The 15,426-nt window shown below is 36.1% G+C and overlaps 2 protein-coding genes across 3 annotated transcripts; both read right to left on the bottom strand.

Annotated features, from left to right (window-relative positions):
- Positions 1-941: 941 nt before the first annotated feature.
- LOC110671893 (calcium-binding protein CML38-like) lies at positions 942-3,746 on the bottom strand. Its single transcript, XM_058131643.1, has 2 exons — positions 1,485-3,746; positions 942-1,380 (listed from the first exon to the last, which is right to left on the bottom strand). The coding sequence occupies exon 1, from the start codon at positions 2,500-2,502 to the stop codon at positions 2,080-2,082; it is 423 nt and encodes a 140-aa protein (XP_057987626.1). The 5' UTR covers positions 2,503-3,746; the 3' UTR covers positions 942-1,380; positions 1,485-2,079.
- A 249-nt stretch (positions 3,747-3,995) lies between these two features.
- LOC110671892 (cycloeucalenol cycloisomerase) lies at positions 3,996-11,826 on the bottom strand. Of its 2 annotated transcripts, XM_058132593.1 has the most exons (14): positions 10,432-11,826; positions 10,144-10,277; positions 9,469-9,709; positions 8,980-9,191; positions 8,865-8,890; positions 8,656-8,767; positions 8,272-8,467; positions 7,227-7,369; positions 6,932-7,015; positions 6,745-6,786; positions 5,757-5,867; positions 5,485-5,676; positions 4,839-4,936; positions 3,996-4,404 (listed from the first exon to the last, which is right to left on the bottom strand). In XM_058132593.1, exons 1-14 carry the CDS (start codon positions 11,783-11,785, stop codon positions 4,212-4,214), a joined length of 3,138 nt encoding a protein of 1,045 aa, XP_057988576.1. In that variant the 5' UTR covers positions 11,786-11,826; the 3' UTR covers positions 3,996-4,211. The 2 variants fall into 2 exon arrangements, with proteins under 2 accessions (XP_057988576.1, XP_021690204.1); XM_021834512.2 differs by lacking the exons at positions 8,272-8,467; positions 8,656-8,767; positions 8,865-8,890; ... (2 more) ...; positions 10,144-10,277; positions 10,432-11,826 and adding an exon at positions 7,446-7,689.
- Positions 11,827-15,426: the final 3,600 nt, after the last annotated feature.

Below are 15,426 nucleotides of genomic sequence, written 5' to 3'. Positions count from 1 at the left end.
ACGCTCTTTATACTGACTTCTCAGGAATAGCCAATAGGGCAAGCAAGATTACAGTTATGCTCGGTTAGCAATCCACAGCATTTTGGTGCTGCCATGGCAATTAAATAGTTTTTAAGTGTTTTTAATTTTTTTAACAATAAAAAAAAAAAAAAGAGAACAATCTAATACTCTGATATCTACTGCACAATAATATTCTCGAATCAAATGGTTAAAAGTAACCTTTGTATTTAGAAGATCCATCAAATCTCACTATTCTCTTAAAGATTACAAGAGGCTAAAGGAAGATGTGTAAATAAGATGCTGCTGATGAACTTTAGCTCTTGCAAAAGTAGGCTTGCAGGCATTGAATACCATCTGCGAGGAACATCATGTTTTCATCTTGTAATGTTGCTGGATTTACTAAATATTAATTGAGGTTTATTCAAGATTTGCATTGTTTATCAATACATTTATCCCATATATTACATGTCTACTATAAAGTGTACGTATCATTAAATAATAGTTTATTTTCTTTTGCTTACTAAGTTGCAGGTTACTTTTTATTTTTATTTTATTTTATTATTAAAGCATGAAATTCAGCTTAATTGTATTAAGTTAATACATGTTCAAAATTACTCTACCTTAGGAATTCACTATACTCTTCTTCAGGGGATTGAGGGACACTGTAATGGAACTGAAATATTTGGTAACAAATCTTCTTTAGTTTTTTTTTCTTTATTTTTAGTTAATTTAAAAATCATTTAATATTTGTTAAATATTAATTTTTTAAGCCATATCAGCAAAATCTAACATCTATTGTCAAAATGTTGCGAGTTGTTAATGGAGTACAATTTCAATGTACTACTTTTATATAAAATAAATGTAAGATTCTAAGGTGAGAACGAGTGAAACCAACACTAATATTTTTTTATAATTTCTCCTTTTCTATTTTATCACTAAACTTTAATTCTGCTCTGGGGATGCTAAAATTTCCTTTTCCTTCTTTGACTTTAATATGCCATCTTCTATTCCGGGTGTAGTGGTAACAATTTCTTCACCCCAACATTCATCCTGATGGAACTCAAATAATTTTGTGTGATTGTCCACTTGGTCACTCCAGAAAGGATCTTGAGAGAGCTCAGCAAGTTTCTCTCTCTTCTACCTGTTCGGAATCACCTTTCTAATTTAACGGTGGACACCCACTGAAGCTGCCTCGTCGGCTTGAAGCATTACTACATGATCTGCTGAAATCTTACACAGAAAGTATAGGAAATGAAAGGTCCTTCAGCTGCATAAAAATGGGGAAAAGAGAACATTCTGGTTATCTCTCCTCCTTTGACCCTGAAGAAATCATCCAGTATCTGATTCGGACTAGACTTTGCCATCGTTAGAAGCAATCTCCTAGCCAACAAAAACAAAGGTATGATTTATGCATATATATAAACAAGTTTTGCTAAATGATTAATGATGCAAAGATGTAACTATGACGTTTAAAATAATCATACCAGAGTCATGGAAATTTGTCACAGAACCGACCATACTGCTTCTGGCAACTGAATTTTCTAAATAAGACTGCATCAGAAGCTGGCCTGTCTCGTAACCATAGTTTTTCGGAAGAAGTAGAGGAAGCTAGCTCATGAACTTTAAGGCTGATGAGCTGGGAAAGAAGAATATACCCGAAAAACAACAAGCAAAAGGAAACGAGGAACAGAATTAGAGATTTTGGAGGAGCTGCATTGGTTTAGCCGTATGGCAGTTTCCATTTAATAAGGTGGTTCAACTGTTAGTATGTTGTTCTGAACGTGTGCAACTTTGCCATTGATGCAAATTAGAATCTACTGGCAACTGAAACAAAATTACTGAAAAATTTACAATTTTTTGTTTCGGATCATATATTCATTACAGGAATCAAACAGCAAAGACTCAGTGAATTTCAATGAAATTTGGAATATACTCTTGTTCCTTTTTATTTAGTTATGTAATAAAACATAAAAAGGGGGATTATTGTATTTTGCGAACAATCATTCTAAAGACCCATTTTAAGCATTGGATATTAATTAATTAACATGTTACAGCATAAGAAAGCAACGTGGAAAGACATCACTGCATCATAACCCTAAATTCTTCGAAGCTAAGAACACCATCCCCATCAAGATCAAACTGACTTATCATCATTTTGCATTCATCAGTAGACTTTGACTCACCAAGCTTTTTAAGCATCTTTCTCAAGTTCTTGGGAGTGATAAACCCACAATTATCTACATCAAACATTGCAAAAGCTTCTCTCAAATCCTCCAACTTGTCTTCTTCTCCTCCGGCTTCCATTAGCTTAACAAGATCCTCGAATCCCAACAACCCATCTCCATCTGAATCCAATAACTCAACCACCATTTCTGCCTCTTTCGTGAACAGTTTCCCTCCCATCAAACTTAGATGATGACTTAGTTCTGATGGTGAAATCTTCCCATCACCGTTTTTGTCCAGGTGGCGAAAAACAAGTTCAAATTCTTCACTCTTGCTCATTTTCACAGTACAATAATGATAAAAATCAAGAGATCAAACAACTAGTATATATATTAGTGTTAAAGGTTATTTACCAGGAAAAGATCCTACTTATATATGGCAGGAATAAGTAAGAAGATGATGAAGTATGGAACATCTTGGCAAGTAACCAACAGACCATCCTTTTATATATGTGTGTGTATGTGCTATAAGAGGCCTTTGACCAAAGTTTTGTCAATTTCGATAGAAGGTACCGTGAATTTCTAGAGTGAAAGAAGGGTTCAAAATGGAGAAAACGTTAAACAGAGGAATTAATAGCGTAATACAAATAGAAAGACAATAGTAATTAAGAAGGAAAGGGTCAACAATCAATTGCCTTGCAAGACAATAATTGCAAAATTATGGTTCCTCTCTCTTACCTTGAAAAGTGCCCCACGTAAATGAGGTGATTGATATTATTCGACTCCTGATGCACACTCAGTCTCATCTTTTATATTTAAATTAAATTGTTAATTTCTATCAAATAATTTCAATACTATCAAAAACTATGGCCATAAAAAAAAAAGGAAATATTTTCTTGATTCTTTGTTCAAGCTTCTGGCATATTAGTTACTCCACAAACCAACACTAGTGAGAATATTAAACCAAATTCCAGACAACCATTTTGGCGGTAGCGACCCTTTGTTTGGATCTCTATTTTCATCCTCTCTTCTTGTTACTCTTCTATTAGTGTCCAGATGAACGAAATTGGAGAAAGTAATTTTTTTTCCCTCTCCATTATTCTCAATCCAAACAAAGGGGTAAAAGTGCAGAGACCATTTTTAATATCTGAAACAGCTCTTAATTAGCAAGGCTAATGCATCTATACCCTAAGATTTTGAGTTTTGATTTGACCAATTGCCAATCAAGTGCAAAAGTTGTTTTGAGTTGGAAGGGATCAACTCCTTTTTATTGTTTTACTTGGCCCTCACTAGAACAAGTATTTTTGCTAATTATTTATAATGAAACTGCCAGTGACTGCATTTGTTTATACTTTACACTAAAAGAACGTAATTTGACCTTCATTTTGGAAGTAGAGATACCTGAGCGGTCTTTTTTGGGCTTTCTCAGCTGGGTCAATTTCTGCTCCATGCCGGCATAAAATTTCTGGCTGCTAACCATTAGCCAACAGCTTTCACTTCATCTCGGCTTTTTGCTCAGTCGAAGCTCATGTCTTGTGATCTTGACGTTGCTAGTGAGATTTCTTCTCTTCATTTCATTCTATCACCATAACAACGGCTGTCGTTTTATTATTTCTTTATATATATATATATATACACATATGTAAAATTTCTTTTATTGTTCCATATACGTTATTCATGCGCATTGATTGAATATTCCACACCCCCCCCCCCCCCCGGCCCACCCACTCAAAAAAAAAAATAATAATAATAATCAAATAGTCAATAGGAAAAGAAATCATGTTCTTGGATCTTAAACTCTTAATCAAATTTGACCAGCAACCAAAAAGATAATGAACACATAAAACTACCCTTTTTGTTAGGATCTAAACACACTAATCAGAAGCATTGGAGGCAACATCAGTCATAAAAAGTACGGCTGCAAATTCCAGTGCATGCCTAGCCGAAGCATCATGATATGAACATAACCAGTGGTCTAATATAAACTAGCAAGTTCCAGTTAGCGTTACAATATCAGGAACTAGAAACTGTCACAGTGAGGTACAGTCATTAAGTTTCATTCGCATATCCATGAAACCATGGCAGTCCTGGTTGAAGGCATTGTTTTGCATCGGCTCGTGGAACAATGGGTCCAAGAAAGATTCTCCACAAGTCAAGTATTATTGTTACTAGCATTGCAGCACCCAGAGCATCGACAGCTACCCTTGGTAAGTCCCACAAGTCACCAGGTTTCTCATCGATCCTGCGTGCAATAGTGAATTCCACAAGGAAGAGTCAGAACTCTTTCTTTTTCCCATTTTTTTAACTGGACTAAGAATATCATTGTTGCATAATTAAAAGCACAAGTCTCTCTACACAAAATTACTCCATTCATTTCATTTTCTCTAACTTCTTCAATTTAATGCTTTTTTATCATTGTGTTTCTCACGTCAACAAAGGAACCATGTAACATCACTAACTGCACAAACACAACATTACAAATTTGACCATGAGATGAAGCAAATTAAACTGAGAATATATTCCACAATTTCTACAAATCAGCAGGCATGGTTTCATCATCAATTATCAAGCACATTCCACAACGCAAAGGATATTTGCACCCTGAAAAGCATTATTATGAGCCACAGAAATGGTCAGATATTCAAATTGCTTAGTAGGTTTATCTCTTAGTCTTACCTCAAAAACATCGGGAAGCTTACTATGAAGTAGATGGCATAAAACAAGGACCCAACTTTGTACATGGAAGCCCGGTCCACAAATTCATAGTAAGGAAACTGCACATGTTCAAAACATAGTGTTCGTCAATTCCTTAATTCACATGTTAGCAACAAGTTGCAATGTTAAGACTGAAATTTTCACCTTGGTAATAATTTTACAGAAAACCAGAAATGTTATGAATGCACTAACTACAAAGACTGTAAATAGCATTATATAAAATGCAAGCTAAAAAAATTCACACATATCTAGTTGAGGATGGAAATCACTAACTTTTGCCCTAAAGAAAAAACAAAGAAAAAACAAAACAAAAAACAATAGGAGGAGGGATATGATTAGCTTTCCAGGCCCATTCCACAGATCATAAAATCTCATGATTGTTAAGAGAAGGGCAGAAGGCGTACTTAGTTAGAAAAGGCCACAAAAACCCATAAAATAAAACCCCAGATGAAGTACATAATACTTGTTAAAAAGGATAAAAGCCATGAAGATATAAAACAGAGCATATTCTCTACTGGTTAATCTATTCATAAACGTGCAATTTGCATTTTGCATGAAGGGTTAGATAAAATTTCTAAAAAATAACTAAAACCAAGTTAGCACATACATTAGAAATGGCTAAGGTCTCCAGGTATGCTATGAAATATGCAAGAGCCAAAATCCATGCTGCCTCAGTAGTCCACTGAAGTTTATCTGGCAAGTCTGCAATAGCATGCCGCAGTCTGCGAATTGTCATATTTGAGGTGACATGGTAAAACAGGAAGCAGACATGTGTCAAAAGGAAAGTTGTGTGTGGTACCTACACAAAAATAGCAGAATAAAATGAACACACAGGGTAACATGCAAATTAATAGGAGAATTTCTTGCTTTGTAGCTTACATCATTCATCTTCCATGATGGAAATGTATAAGAAGCTCCCAAAACTGTAAAGAAATAGTGTGTCCAAAAGTAATTTCCAACATAACTGAAAATGATTATCCATACACTGGCCTGCCGCAACAATAGGTTCACAATTGAGGTCAATAGTCTTTTGTTAGAGTCAGATGAAACCTATACATGCAACTGCATTAACTTTACCCAACATACAACAACAACAACAACGACCAAGCCTCAATCCCAAATTAGTTGAAATTGGCTATAGAATCATTTTTGCCATTCAGCTGTGTTTAACTTTACACAAAAAAGAAATGGGACATTTCAAAGAGATTATGTCATGAGGAGCTACGCCCAAGTTTTTTTTTTTTTCTTTTTTTAAAAAAAGGTGCAAGTTCATGATAGGACACTTCACTAGTTAAAAAAATGAGAACCAACTTTGGTAAAATAGAATCAGGAACATAAAAATGTAACTATAAAGATTCCATGACTCCATCAACTACTGTATCATTTCTCCTCACTAAAATGTTATGCAATTGTTAATCAAAAAATTATCATGCCAATGGTCATCCGTGCTCTAAAACCTGTATTCTTACACAATCCAATGCATGTTCACCTTTAACATCACAAAAGATTGACTGGGTCCACTAAAGCAATTTGGAGTTTGAATTCACACTACTATATAAGCAATACCAACAAAATTTTATAGGATAATTGAAGAAAAATAGGATAAGAAATTACCAACTGCTAAAAATTTCCTTGGATGAAACAGAAACATTGGATAATTGAAATTGAAGAATATCAAAAGAATTAACAGGACAGGTGACTATCAAGGAAAGGCAATATTGACAAAAGATTGAAAAAGTAGGCACGATATGACTGAAAAGTTAATAAATGGAAAGCAGGAACAAAATGATGCAAGACCAAATATTACGATCAATAGCTGCAATCTGAATATGTAGAAATTAGAATGTTACGCCGAAAAAACACTTGCCTTGACCCAGTAACGCTCCTTCCAACTCAAGCCACTATCAGCCTGCAAAAACACTAAACAAGTAAGCAAGAACGTAAAAGTCTACACAGAAGAAGAAGAGGAAGAAGAAGAAGAACAAGAAGAACTTTTTAGATTAGGATTTCAGCACTGTTCACAAAGAAAAAAGAAAAGTAAATCATAAATTTACCTTTCCAACAAACATCATTGGTATCAATAAAGAAGGAACTGCCGAAACCATAGCCAGAAGCAAATACTCCAATTCCGTAAAGCTCTGCCGGTGAAAACACCGATAGTTTTAGAACATGAACCACTAAGTTTTGCGAGTGTTAGTGTGTAAGAGTGAAGATATTAAAAAGTTGATTAGCAGCATAATCACTCTGTTTAAAAAACCTTTTCGCATAAACCCAGCTTAAATTAACAGCAACTAAACCTGCATTGCTTCCTCAAATCAATTTTCCCAATAATCTTCTCTGAGAACAAACCTCATAGAGCTTGTAGGGAACCACAATGCCCAGACAGAGAGTAAGCCAGAAAGGAGTATAGCAAAGGAAGAAAAGCTCTCCCCATCTCTTACTGCGGTTAGGAGACAGCCATAGACTGGAACTATGGCAACCCGATTTGGTACCTGTGGAATCATCACTTGCTATCATTAGAAACCATTTTCCGAGAAAACCAAGCAAACCAAAAAACATAGGATTTACCGCCCATTGTTGGGATGTGGATGTGAAGTGGAAATTTTTGGGATCTGGATAACGAGTAGGTGGAGGTAGAGCTAGAGAAGGATCTGGGTATTGCCCGGTTTCAGTGCTTGTTCAGTCGGGGATGGAATCTGTAATGTGACGGAGGTAGTGTCCACGTGTCCAGTGACGAGTAACGACAATGCCGGATTGCAGAGAATGATAAAAAAATGTATTTATCGTATAAAATATATATAATTTCAGTATGAAAATATAAAATTATGGTATGAATTACTTTTAAATTTTCAATACTTGTCCCACATAATATTTTTCAGTAAAAATCAGTCTATTCAAACTAAAAAACAAAAAGAAAACCCTAAATTGAATTTTTCTCTATGCTTTAGACATCAAATAACAATAGAATATATTCATATAATGCTATCAAATGATCATCAATTGTCGCCAATTGCTGTTTGCAAATTGGAATAATCATTCTTGAAGTAATAAATTTGGAAAGAACGAACACATAAAACCTATCTTCTGAACAAGGGATATATTTTTTTTTTCTCACTAGTCGATGTTTGGCAAGTCAAAATGAGTATTAACAGACGCAAACGAATACATAATGGCAATGCTACACTTCTAGAAACACAACGAAAATGACAATATATAAATACAACAATTGCTACCCAAATTGAGGTATGCAAAGCTTCAACATTTGTTACAGCTGCAACATAAAAAGAAAAAAAATCCCTTCTGGGGAATTGTAAGGATGGATGGAATGCTTTTGGAGAGAGTTGAAAGTCAACACATTAAACTCCTCATATAATACATTATCAAATCTTTGTACCATCTACTGTTGATTGGATTTGAGCTGCATACTGCAAGTTCCAGAGAATGTCCTCAAAGGAAGGACGGCTCCATGATTCAGAACAAATGCACTTGTTTGTTATAGAAATCACAATTGATAAAGATTCTTGTGAGCTAGTTGCAAGCACAATTGGGTTTACTAATTTTCTATGGCCATCCGGGCTGTTACAAGATGCCTGTAAAAGTGCAGTGTCTTGACATTAGGATTTCTGATATTCTAAATCAGGAACATATTGAAAATATGTTATGTAATAGCTGAGAGTTTACAAGAAAAGCTTTGAATCCTGCTCATTAATTATTTTCAGAAATTTTCATGCATACAGTAAATACATAATCAACTCTATTTCAGAGTTTCAGTGCATACCAATTCATGCAGTAGAAGCTTGTCTGTTCTGCCAGATGCTGAGGGGCCAACAAGTGATTCAAGTAATATGAAGCCAAAGCTATAAACATCATCCTCTAATCTTGCCATTTGCCTGAAACGGGGGACACATATGGTTCTTAATCTATCCATATATAGCAGGAGTACATAGCCGAAAAAGGGCTTATCCATAGATAAAAGAAAATCCTTACCGTGATTTAAAGCCTTCTCCACTTTCCTGCAAAGAAATAACCCCGGTCATGAGCCTCTAGAACCAAGGCCTTACTTTTAGTCTCACAATTTGATATATAAAATAAGAAGCCTTACCCCACAATTTGCTATTTCTTCAGAGATAATGGACAGTCCATAGTCACTTAACTTTGCAATCCCATATTCATTGAGCAGGATATTATTTGTCTTCACTTGATTGTTGAAGAAACCAGGAATAACTCCTGTATGCAGAAAGCGCACAGCCTTTGCCACACCAATTAGCACTGTCAATCTCTCTGACCAACTTAGAAGCTTGCCTGGACTGTCCTCTACACCGATATAAATACAATACGGTAAACATGATTTCATACTAAATATAACAAAATGGATAAATATGAAAAAAAAGAAAAACATTCAATTGATGGTTTAATTCACAGATTACTTGAGATTTAGTTAAAAAAGAAAGTAAGGGAAAAAAATGAAAGGATGTATGCTGCTTATGCTTTACCAAAGCTTGATCAACACTATGAATAGGTTCTCTCATTATACAAATTATCCAAGAGACGCCCAAAAAAATCATTATTGAAAATATGTTTCAGATATTACCATAGAGGTGAGTGCGAAAATTCCCATTGGAAACGTATTCATATATGAGGAAGACTTTGTTCACTTTGTAATCTTGTCCACCACTGTCAACGCAGTGCCCCAAGAGGCAAACCAAATGTGGGTGCCGAAGCTTTGCAAGCAAATCCAACCTGAGTTTAAGATTTCGAATTGAATATTTCTTTGATGAAGGTAGGCATCTTATAGCAACTTGAGTCCCATCTTCTAATCTTCCTTTGTAAAGCTGATAAAACAATGCAAAGAAGAATAGGTTTAAATATAAAGAAGTGTTGACGGTGGAGGTAGCCACCTTAATATTTGTTGTTCTTAAAAGCTCAGAATGAACTTTCAAATCCAAAGTTGTTTACTTTGAAACAAGCCTTTCACAGGACTAATAACCTAGACTTCAGAATTGGAAAATGAAGACAGGGTACATCGAGAGAACTTTAGACAAACACATGGACTGAAATAAGGATATCAATATAAGTCATTCATTTCTTTGCTTCCTTTTCTTTTACCTCTTTTCTTTGATCCTATAAATATCCCGTGATATGACAGTTATATAAAGGTTGTAACCTATGATAGTAAACAGATGAATAAGACGTAGAAGCATATTGCCTTTGCGTTTCACTTCATGAGAAAAAATGTTACAGAATTTTTGCAAGTTTTAGACAGTACCTTTCCATAAGTGCCTTCACCCAAAATGGTAGAATGATCAAAGTTTTTTGTGGCTTCCTTTAACTCTCGTAAAGTAAATGACCGACACACTGGGAGACCTTGTGTCCCCAATTTTGCAGCCTCAGAAATAAATCCTGAGATTAGAAAACATAAAGTCACCATGCATGATAAGAAATTGCCAGGGGTCAAACCCACAAGCTCAGGCAAATATGTTTGAGTAAAAATTTTAAACTAAAAGCAAAATTTCTGCAATATCTGCCTGTAGTTTCTTGTTAGTAGTTGACCTACTTGCACTGGTGAGTATCTCAGACGACAACTCTGTTGCTGAGTTTTCTTGCACTGCTTTGTGCAATAAATGCTGCTCCGAGATTCCTCGTGGGCAATATCTTCTACGCACAACGAGAAAGCCAAAAGCCAGAAGCAGCAGAACAACAAGTATACCAGCAACCACACCCACCAATATTCCTACATCTTCTCCTCCAGACTTTTTCTGTTTCACAGGCATGGGCATACAAGATGATTCTGCACGCTGATGATGTAAATCAATGGATAAGCAATTTCCACCAAACTTCACAACTCTATCATCTGATTCAGTACTCAAACAATGAGGCAATCCACCAGTAAAACTATTATTTGATATATCGACAAACTGAAGTTTGCTGCCGCAGCTTAGATGGTCTGGAAGGGAACCACTTAACATATTTGATGCCAAATTCAAGTAACTGATGTTTGGCAATGAAAAGATTGCAGCAGGAGGTCTTCCATTTAGTTTATTGAATGACATATCAAGGTGTTGAAGCTGACTAAGCTTGCTATACTTGTATGGAATTTCACCTGAAAAGGAGTTGTTGCTAAGAAATACAGTGACCAATCCTTTAGGCATTGGAGCTAGGTTAGAATCTAGATTGTTCACGCTTAAATCCAGCAAACGGAGGTTACTTAAGGTATCAAGACTTGGTAAGTTCCCAGATATCTCATTGCTAGACAAAACAAGATCGGTAAGAGTGGTAACTCTCTGTATTGAAGAAGGAAATGGACCATTCAACTGGTTATTCCTCAATCTTAGAATTGTAAGATTAGACAATGAATCAAACCAATTGGGAACTGTATCGTTGAAGAAATTGTCATCGAGTATAAGCGTTTGAAGTTTCACCATTGTTGAAATCTTCGGTGGAACAGAACCAAAGAGATAATTTGAACTCAAATCCAAATACTCAAGTGAAGACAACCGATGAATTTTGTCTGGAAGTGGACCCCAAATGCCTAGGGATACAAGACTGAGGACTCTCAAACTGTTTAGCCTTGCAAGAGTAACAACAAAAGAATCCATAGAGAAATTCTCTGATAAAGTTTGATTTGGAATTACGAACCCAACAAAGTTATCAATCTTGGAAGGCTTGTCTCCTGTAATTCTAAGCTTGGTGACAAAATTGTCCTGGCAAGACACGTTCACTTTTGTGGTTGATGATAAAAAGCAAAAATCCATGCTATTATCATTCCAAATTTCTAGTTGATTTGGGTACTCCAAATGCTTCCTCAGTTGAAGAAGCACTTGTTTTTGTGAAGATTGTAATTGATGGGAACCCACAATCAGAGAACTCCATAGAAGACATGGCAGCAGCAACCAGCTGCAATACCCCATGAGCAAACTCTCTCCTTTTATATATGCTCTTTATGATGATGATTTTGAGTATCTGAAAGCCAGCATAAAAGAAAATTGTCATATTGTGAAAGGCAAATGAGGCCTAATAAGTGAAACAGGATTGAAGCAGAGAATGAGCTGTGTAGAATCAAATGAACTTGCTAGATGTTGGGTTTTATGGCTCATTGTTTTGATAAAAACTACATAAAACAATATAGATTAGTCAGTTGCAGGGACAGAAAACTACACCTGAAGTGAAACTTCTCAGTTTATAAATCATCCATTAAGCAGAAACAAACGAAATATAAATGGCTTGAGCTATAATTGAAAAGTTTGCTGTGAAAGTTCCTTTCTTTTTCTTCCTCTCCCCCTTATCAATTGAACACCAACCAGTGAATTATCAGCATTAATCAAATTTGCTTTTTGCTGGAAATCGTTGAATGGAATAGTGGGATACCAGAAGTAGATGCAGCTAGTCCCTTCACATGTTGTTATTCCATGAAGACTCTTTGAGCTTTCTCCAACATTAACTGGAAGAGTTTTTTGGAGGTTGAAACTCTTTTACCATGAGCAGTTATAGTAGTAGAGACTAGAGAGAGAGAGAGAGAGAGAGAGAGAGAGAGTTAAAAGGGAATCCATCAATTTGCACTGAATAATTTGGAAAATTTATTATGTTTTTAATTAGTCAGAGAAAGGAGAAACTTGTCAAGGAACCAATCAATCTAAAAGCTTAAGCTTATAGAAGAGGACTCCAAGCTTAAGCTGGTTCCTTGACATGTTATCAGAGCCTCTTAGACCAAAAGGTTAATAGTTCAAATTCTGATCGTCCCATTTTATTAGTCGAATATTTCAGCATAATGTAATGTGAGCTTATCCTTGTCCATACTTCAAACCTAGTAAGCTTTCCTGTGGGGGGTGTAAGTGTAAAGCAATTTTTTAACTCAAATAGCCAATGTGCAAGCGTAGCTGTCTCAAATTGAAGGGCAGAAGAGTAATAACTATGCATGCCCTTGGAATTTGTGATTGCTACTGCCCATATAGATGCAGGCTGTCTCAAAGATATATCAAATTGGCAAATACCCGTTTGGTCATGCGATTCTGTTCTGCAAAGAATAAACTAGTTTGGAAGAATGCTTCAAAAAGAATAAAAAAAAAACTATGGTTCCTCATTTTGAAAGTGATCCCAGTGTTCTTGTTCATCTCCATACATTTGCATTGCAACTTCTGATGTCATTTTCGATTTGAATGTCCTGCTGAATTCAATCCAAGAGGGCAAAAAGAAATGTTCTTCATCAGTTTTCCTGGAACAAATGGTTCAGACTAATAATAAAATCCTTTTTCATCTTGTATTTTCTGGGCTGGGGAGAATTTAATTACATCCAATCCCTAAAAGCAAGTAAGAAAGTAGTGGTCTCCAATTCAACAAACTAGAACAAATTATTATCCTGTACAAAGAGTCAATACTGGGTTCTGCATTTCCTTCAGAGTATTAAATCTTGCCTATCATGGCACCTTTTATTGCTGCACAGAGCCTATCATGAATTTATCATCACAATTCACAACTAAGATAATAGTGATCGAGTAACTAACAATATGATTAGATGCCTTACTTTATGCACAGTTCTAGCTTTATTGACAGATGGTTGAAAACTGGAAATGAGAAAAAGATAGAAAAGAAAGCTCCATATCAGTAAAAGAAAAAAGAAAATAATAAGTAGGCCATGCCAATGCCATGAGTGGACTGAAGACTTATCCATCTATTTATCAAATTACTGAATGCTGACCCCACCTTTTCAACTGGGTAACCCTGATTTTTGGAGCATTTTTTGACCACCGCCTAAGGTTAGGTTGATAATGTAAAGAGCATTGAATTTTGAAATAAATGAAGAATGAAGTTGTATCCTTGAAATGCAGTCACCCTTCCTGTATGTCCAAAAGAAAGGGCCTACTAATTTATGTTTCGTTTTCCCTATCATGGCCTGTCTTTGTCCAATAATTCATGCAATTGAATCATAGCGACAGGATGCCTGTTTGAAATGGAACCACTTGCCCTGGCGTTTGATATTTCACTTAAAATAAGCCAAGAAAATCCATCATTGAGATCAAACGTTGAAAAATGATGACTTGGCGGGACCTACAGTCTCACCTGTGATTAGTTACAACGTTCATGGTAATGAGCTACTAGCGTGATTGTCAAATCCTGATTGAATTGACTGATCGGACCAGTTTAGTTGTCAAACCTTGTTTGTTAGTGTTTGTTTTTCCTTCTGGTATTTATGATTAAGTTGTGTCGAACTAATTTTGCATCTACTTCAATTAATTCCTCTCTTCCAAATGGGCATAAGGACAACCATCACGCTTGACCAATGTATCCAGAAATGTTAAAATCAGGCATGGTCTTTTTGTAGTGAAGGGGCAAACAACTATAGGATCAACTACTATTGGATCCTTGCTAAGCAATTTGGCAAGATTGTTTCCAGAAAACCTCAAAGATTTAAACAAGTATAAATTAGGGTTAAGCGTATCGCCTAAATTGGCTAACAGCAAAAGTGGACGTTTACTTATCAAATTCTTGATGTGCGTCTGAGTCAAACCAAGAGCTCTGGGCAAGTTCAGGACTAGCTAGGACAGGGTTCTCCTTGGATTCTAATTGTAGCTTTCTAGAGGCTGAAAATATGGTTGCTTTTTGGAGGTAAGAGACCGTGAGAGTGTCACGACCCAACCTATGGGCCGGACCGGCACTAGGACCTGGGCCAGCCTAAAGCCCCCGAGGCCCGTAGTAAGCCTTAACTATTCATTTACCCAATTCTAAGGCCCATTTGGGCCCAATATCAAGAAATCAACCGGACAGAGTCCGGCCATAAAATGGACCTACCAACGGGGAGTTTATGACTCACCCGACCTGTAAATACTCAATTGGGGAGCTCAGCTCACCCTCCACATACTCATCAACATAAAAATAAATGGAAGCTCAGCTCCCTCATCCAATCCGTCAAACATGCATAGAATATAAGTTTACAGGTCCAAAATAATAATTTAGTTTACAGACCCAAATCACATAAACATTTCTAACACATGCGAAAATTCTAGGAGTAAATAAAATTACACAAATATTGATAAACAAGCTGCGAAGGAGAAAAGCAGGTTAACCACAATAAAATCCTCCTGTAGCCTGAAAAAATATTGAACAGGAGTGAGCGTTCGACTCAGAGAGTAAAATATCAATTTTAACCATAATCTCTATAACTATCTAAAACTAATGCACCCTGTAGAGTGAAATTGACACGACCCAACCTATGGGCCGGACCGGCACTAGGACCTGGGCCAGCCTAAAGCCCCCGAGGCCCGTAGTAAGCCTAACTGTTCATTTACCCAATTCTAAGGCCCATTTGGGCCCAATTTCAAGAAAACAAACGGACAGAGTCCGACCATAAAATGGACTTCCCAACGGGGAGTTTTTGACTCACCCGACCTGTAAACACAATATATAGTCATTTGGGGAGCTCAGCTCACCCTCCACATACTCATCAACATAAAAATAAATGGGAGCTCAGCTCCCTCATCCAATCCATCAAACATGCATAGCATATTAAGTTTACAGGTCCCAAAATAATAATTTAGTTTACAGACCCAAATCAAAT

Source organism: Hevea brasiliensis, chromosome 13, assembly GCF_030052815.1.
Source record: "Hevea brasiliensis isolate MT/VB/25A 57/8 chromosome 13, ASM3005281v1, whole genome shotgun sequence".
NCBI classification, from domain to species: Eukaryota; Viridiplantae; Streptophyta; class Magnoliopsida; order Malpighiales; family Euphorbiaceae; genus Hevea; species Hevea brasiliensis.
This window is presented reverse-complemented; position numbering and strand designations above follow the sequence as displayed.